This window comes from Leucoraja erinacea, unplaced genomic scaffold (genome assembly GCF_028641065.1).
Source record: "Leucoraja erinacea ecotype New England unplaced genomic scaffold, Leri_hhj_1 Leri_203S, whole genome shotgun sequence".
Lineage (NCBI taxonomy): Eukaryota > Metazoa > Chordata > Chondrichthyes > Rajiformes > Rajidae > Leucoraja > Leucoraja erinaceus.
The window spans coordinates 203023-209770 of NW_026576104.1; the positions used below are offsets into that span (position 1 = coordinate 203023).

General features: G+C 49.0%; 1 protein-coding gene across 1 annotated transcript; it reads right to left on the minus strand.

Moving 5' to 3' along the window:
• Positions 1-1228: 1228 nt before the first annotated feature.
• LOC129716289 (transmembrane protease serine 11C-like) lies at positions 1229-6742 on the minus strand. The gene is made up of 3 exons (XM_055666161.1): positions 6505-6742; positions 4928-5064; positions 1229-1403 (listed from the first exon to the last, which is right to left on the minus strand). The coding sequence occupies exons 1-3, from the start codon at positions 6734-6736 to the stop codon at positions 1242-1244; spliced, it is 531 nt and encodes a 176-aa protein (XP_055522136.1). The 5' UTR covers positions 6737-6742; the 3' UTR covers positions 1229-1241.
• Between the last annotated feature and the right edge of the window lie 6 nt (positions 6743-6748).

Below are 6748 nucleotides of genomic sequence, written 5' to 3' on the forward strand. Positions count from 1 at the left end.
GCCGAAGGGCCTGTTTCCACTTTGTATGACCGACACTAATTAGACAACATTATCAATAATGCACAGGCAACAGCTTTGATATAAAAATTCAACTTATTTCTTTTATTCTGTTAAATAATCATTGGAATATATAATTTACAGTTTATATCTGATCACTAGCCTTTACACAGCAGGAGGGGTGAGCATATTTGTTACATCATAACTTAGTCGCCACTTTAGTGTTAAATATTACTCTAGAATTAGGATTGACGCCAAAACGATCTTTTATTAGTTTGAAATTTCACATCAGTTTTCAAAGGAAACAAAACCATTGTAGGTGTAAAATAATGAGCTTACACTGAGGGGCAGACTCCAATGCTGATGGTAGACACAAGATGCTGGAGTAACTCAGCGGGTCAGGCAGCATCTGTGGAGAACATGGATAGGTGACATTTCACAGAGTGCTGGAGTACCTCAGCGGGTCAGGCAGCATCTGTGGAGAACATGGATAGGTGACATTTCACAGAGTGCTGGAGTAACTCAGCGGGTCAGGCAGCATCTCTGGAGAAGAATGGGTGACGTTTCGAGTCAAGAGAAGAAGGGTCTCGACCATAAACATCACCCATTCCTTCTCTACAGAAATGCTGCCTGTCCCGCTGAGTTACTCCAGCATTTTGTGTCTATCTTCATCCTCACGGTTGGCTTGAGGTGTTTGATATCCCACCCACACCGTGAGTGAAGGTACTGTTGAGGAATGTAAGCATGGAAATGCCAGGGCAGTTTGAGATGAAGATGGTGTTGGTAATCGTGAAGAGCATTAAGGTGGATAAATCCGTCGGGTCCCAGGGTATTGATGGAGGCAAGAGAGGATCTTTGCATCTTCTGTAACGACAGGCGAGGCCCCGGAGGGCAAGAGAGTGGGTAATGTTGTTCCTTTAGGAGTAGGGATGGGGGATGGGGGATGGGGGTTTGGGGATGGGGGTGGGGGATGGGGGATGGGGGTGGGGATGGGGGAGGTGGGGGATGGGGGATGGGGGATGGGGGATGGGGGGGGATGGGGATGGGATGGGGATGGGGGATGGGGGATGGGGGGGGGGGATGGGATGGGGGGGATGGGGGGGATGGGGGGATGGGGGGGGGGGGGGGGTTTGGGGGGGGGGGGGGGGGATGGGGGGATGGGGGGGGGGGGGGGGGGGAGTAACATTGCTCCATCAGTTTGAAGAAAGCTCTGATTGGGGGGGAGGGGGGGTGTGCTGGCTGGATCACACCCCTGTCTGTTGTTCCACCCAGTCTCTCACGGCTGTCACACGCGTGTAGACGGCAGGGAAGTTGGGCCAAGCACATCCGATGCCAAAGCTGACGATTCCCGCCAGGAACCAGGTTCCTCTCGAGTCACTGCAGGCCAAGGGTCCTCCAGAATCCCCCTGTGACAAAGCAAGACAGACGTCAAGTCAAGTTTATTCATCACATACACATACGAGATGTGCAGTGAAATGAAAAGTGGCAATGCTCACGGACTTTGTGCAAAAAGCCAAACAAACAAACAGAATGCACCAGAATCACATATTCTTTTACATCTTAAATATTGTGGGCGGAAGCAAAAAGGAAAAAATAAATCAGCAATTTAAAAAAAAGCAGTAGAGTGGTTCAGTAAAGTTAGTCCCTGGTGAGATAGGAGTTTACAGTCCTAATGGCCTCTGGGAAGAAACTCCTCCTCAACCTCTCCGTTCTCACAGCATGGCCACGGAGGCGTTTACCTGACCGTAGCAGCTGGAACAGTCCGTTGCTGGGGTGGAAGGGTCTCCCATGATTTTATTGGCTCTGGAGTTGTATACCTCGGTCGGCTGAACGCACTACTCTCTGCAGAGCCTTCTTGTCCTGGGCAGAGCAATTCCCACACCAGATTGTGATATTTCCGGACAAGATGCTTTCCACAGCCGCTGTGTAGAGTGTGAGTGGCGGACATTGAGTGAACACGTGACTGAGCCTCAGCTCGTGAGCTGCTTCACCCGTTACAAAATAACGTCTCCTTTACATTCAATCATAGGACAGAACAGTCCAGCCCAGGCACAGGCTCCTCGGCCCAATGTTGGTCCCAAACATGATGCCAAGACCATTATCAACCTGCACGTGATCCATATCCCTCCATTCCCTGCATATCCATGAGCCTATCAGGCACGTGCCATGAGGAATTACTCGGGGTAGGCCCTGGGCTGTCAGTTGACTTTTAAAAATCAACGCACGCGCAGAAAATGGTGAAACCGCGCATGCGGAGATCGGTCTCCTCTCCTGTGGGCGTGTGCAGCACCTTGTGCACAGTCCACCGTGTAAAGGCAGGATTTCTGCTGCTTTTATTGCCCATTGTACATGAAGGCTTGAAGCAGCGTCCACGGCACGCGAGTTGTTCGTAGTTACGTGTATTACACGTACTGCGGATAAAAGGCACGGGAGAAATACGACCACCTAAGATCCATTATTAAAATAATAACCATTTAATAATAAATACTGAATTTAGTAAATGAATTAGAAATCTTTACTATTTACATTTAATAATTACCTTTTTATAATTTTAATCAGACTACCTTGCCTACCCCGACTGCACATGCCTGGTGCCTATCTAAAAGCCTCTTTAACACCACTATCGTATCTGCCTCCACCACCTGGCAACATGTTCCAGGCACCCACCACCCTCCGTGAAAAACACTTGCCCCCCACACATCGCCTTTAAACTTTGCCCCTCTCACCTTAAACCTATGTCCTCAAGTATCTTATTATCCCATTCTAGGAAAAAGTTCTGACTGTCTATCGTATCTATGCCTCTCATAACTTTAGAAACTTCTCTCAGGTCTCCCCGCAACTTCTAAAGCTCTAGAGAAAACAATCCATGTCTGTCCAACCACTCTCGGTAGCTAATACCCTCTCATCCAGGCAGCCTGCTCGTAAAACTCCTCTGCACCCTCGCCAAAGCCCCCACATCTGTGACAATAGACAATAGGTGCTGGAGGAGGCCATTCAACACTTCAGGCCAGCACCGCCATTCAATGTGATCGTGGCTGATCATCCACAATCATTACCCCGTTCCTGCCTTCTCCCCATATCCCCTGACTCCGTTATCTTTAAGAGCTCTATCTAACTCTCTTGAAAGCATGCAGAGAACTGGCCTGCACTGCCTTCTGAGGCAGAGAATTCCACAGATTCACAACCCTCTGTGTGAAAAAGAGTTTCCTCATCTCCGTTCTAAATTGCTTACCCCTTATTTTAAACTGTGGCCCCTGGTTCTGGACTCCCCCAACATCGGGGACAGTGATAGAGTGAAAGTGATATAAACACACAGACACATACAGCATGGAAATATGTCCTTTGGCACAACTAGCTGGCAAATTTCCCCATATCCCTCTAAACCTGTCCTATCCATCGACCCATTTAAATATCTCTTAAACTTTGCGATGGCATCTGCCTCAACGACCTCCTCCTGCAGTTTAGTCCAGACACCCACCATCATTTGTGTAAAAATCTTACTCCTTAGATTTTTATTAAATCTATCCCCCCTTCACCTTAAACCAATGTCCTCTTGTTCCCGATTCCCCTACTCTGGGCAACAGACTCTGTGTGTTTACCCGATCTATTCATCTCATGATTTTATACACCTCTATAAGATCGTTCCAAATCCTGCTGCAATCGTTCACAACCATCTTCACTATCTGCAAATCCACTCACTTTTGTATCATCAGCAAAGTTGCTAATCTTGCCCTGTATGTTCTCATCCAAATCATTGATGTAGATGACAAACAGTAACAGGTCTATCACTAAACCCCAAGTCACAGGCCTCCAGTCTGAAAAGCAACCTTCCACCATCACCCTCTGCTTCCTTCCATGGAGCCATCCAATGTGCTATCCATTCAGCTATCTCTCCTTGGATCCCATGCGATCTAACCTTCCAGAGCAGCCTACCATGCGGAACCTAGTCAAATGGTTTGCTGAAGTCCATGTACACAACATCTACAGCTCTGTCCTCATCCACCTTTTTGGTCACGTCTTCAAAAAAGTGAATGAGTTTCATGAGACACGACATCCCATGTACAAAACGATGCCGACTCTCCCTAATCAGCCCTTGCCCATCTAAGTGCCTGCATCTGAACATGAATCTTCTGCTTTCTCATCCTTTGGCTTTGGAAACCGTTGCTGTGGCCCCATCATGATTGAGCTTGATCTCCCAGCTCTAGTGCCGAGGACAGAACCATCACAGCCCCCCACCACCCCCCCCCCCCATCTGCCCCACCCCCCCCCACCCCCCCCCCCCCTCCCCCCCCCCCCCCCAACCCACCACAACACCACAACCACCACCACAACCCCCCCCAACCCCCACACCACCCCCCCACACCACACCAAACACACACACCCACCCACCCCCACCCACACCCACCACCCACACCCCCCCCCCCACCCCACCCCCCCCCCATCCACCACCCCCCCCCCACCCCCATCCACCTCCACCACCCCCACCTTTAAATAAACCCTTCATCTCGGCTTTAATTCCAGTAAACCTCGTCTGCAACTTCTGTGTGTTCGTTATGTTTGTTGAATATAAATACAGTATATATGCCATATTTAGAGTTACAGCTGAAATAGGCCCATGGGCCCCACCGAGTCCGCGCTGAACAGCCATCCCCACACACTAATCCTATCCTACACACACTAGGGACAATTTACAATTTACAACTTACTGAAGCCAATTAACGTACAAACCTGCATATCTTTGGAATGTGGGAGGAAACCGGAGCACCAGGAGAAAATCCATGCAGGCACATACTCAGTGGGCCGAAGGGCCTGTTTCCAAGTTGTATCTCTAAACTAAAGCTACTTGCTGAAGTCACTCATTGCTGTTATTAATGAACACAGAATCTACATCATTTTTACTCGGTAAATGTGAATAAAATTGTAAGGGTACCTGACATGAATCTACTCCTCCCGTTAATACACCAGCACACAGCATTCTCGGAGTGATATCGGATCCGTAGATATTCCTGCACGTTTGGTCATCAATAACCGACACTTCTGCTTCTTGTAGGATGTTGGGAAAGGATCCTGGAAAAAACAATTTAAACACTAAAGTCGTCACATCACTGAGGTGCAGCAGTACATTGGATAAAGGTATTACCTGTGTTATACACAGAGTGCTGGAGTAACTCAGCGGGTCAGGCAGCATCTGTGGAGAACATGGATAGGTGACGTTTCACAGAGTGCTGGAGTAACTCAGCGGGTCAGGCAGCATCTGTGGAGAACATGGATAGGTGACGTTTCACAGAGTGCTGGAGTAACTCAGCGGGTCAGGCAGCATCTGTGGAGAACATGGATAGGTGACGTTTCACAGAGTGCTGGAGTAACTCAGCGGGTCAGGCAGCATCTGTGGAGAACATGGATAGGTGACGTTTCACAGAGTGCTGGAGTAACTCAGCGGGTCAGGCAGCATCTGTGTGGGGAACAAGGCGTCACGGTGGCACAGCGGTAGAGTTGCTGCCTCACAGCACCAGAGACCTGCGTTCCATCCTGACTACGGGTGCTGTCTGTATGGAGTTTGCACGTTCTCCCCGTGACCACGTGGGTTTTTCTCCGGGTGCTATGGTTTCCTCCCACATTCCAAAGACATCCAGGTTTGTAGGTTGATTGACTTTGGTAAAAATAATTGTTAAAAGATTGTTGCTAGTGTGTGTAGAATTGTGTTGTGTGTGGGGATCACTGGTCGGTGCAGACTCCGTGGGCCGAAGGGCCTGTTTCCCTAATCTCTGTGCTGTATCTCTAAACTAAACTAAACTCTCCTAATTTCTAAATTCTTCTTTTGTCTGGATAGGTGTTGTTTTGGGTGAGCTTGGTGGGGATGCTGCCTATTCAATAGACAGTAGACGAAGAAGTAGGCCATTCAGCCCTTCGAGCTAGCACCGCCATTCAATATGATCATGGCTGATCATCCCCAATCAGTACCCCGTTCCTGCCTTCTCCCCATATCTCCTGACTCCACAATCTTTAAGAGCCTTATCTAGCTCTCTCTTGAAAGCATCCAGAGAACCGGCCTCCACCGCCCTCTGAGGCAGAGAATTCCACATATTCACAACTCTCTGTGGGAAAAAGTGTTTCCTCATCTCCGTTCTAAATGGCTTACCACTCATTCTTAAACTGTGGCCCCTAGTTCTGGACTCCCCCAACATCGGGAACATGTTTCCTGCCTCTAGCGTGTCCAAACCTTTCATAATCTTATATGTTTCAATAAGAACCCCTCTCATTCTTCTAAACTCCAGAGTGTACAAGCCCAGCTGCTCCATTCTCTCAGCATATGACAGTCCCGCCATCCCGGGAATTAACCTTGTAAACCTACACTGCACTCCCTCAATAGCAAGAATGTCCTTCCTCAAATTAGGGGACCAAAACTGCACACAATACTCCAGGTGTGGTCTCACTAGGGCCCTGTTCAACTGCAGAAGGACCTCTTTGCTTCTATACTCGACTCAATTCATCCACAGTAGTCCGTACCTTGGAAAGCGAGAGTGCCCCATCCTGTGATGTAGCACTGCTGGCCGCTGGGGAACACTTGTTCACTGGACGGGAGGCAGATCGGGTAGATGACACTGGAGAGGCTGAGTGGGCTGGACAGTTCCAGGACTGCAACATCATAGTCTTCTGGGGTGTTCAATGCGTATTCGGGGTGGACGATGATCCGTCTGATGTCTCGTCTGGTGCCTGTCCCCACTTCCACCGATCCCATGTACACTTGCCA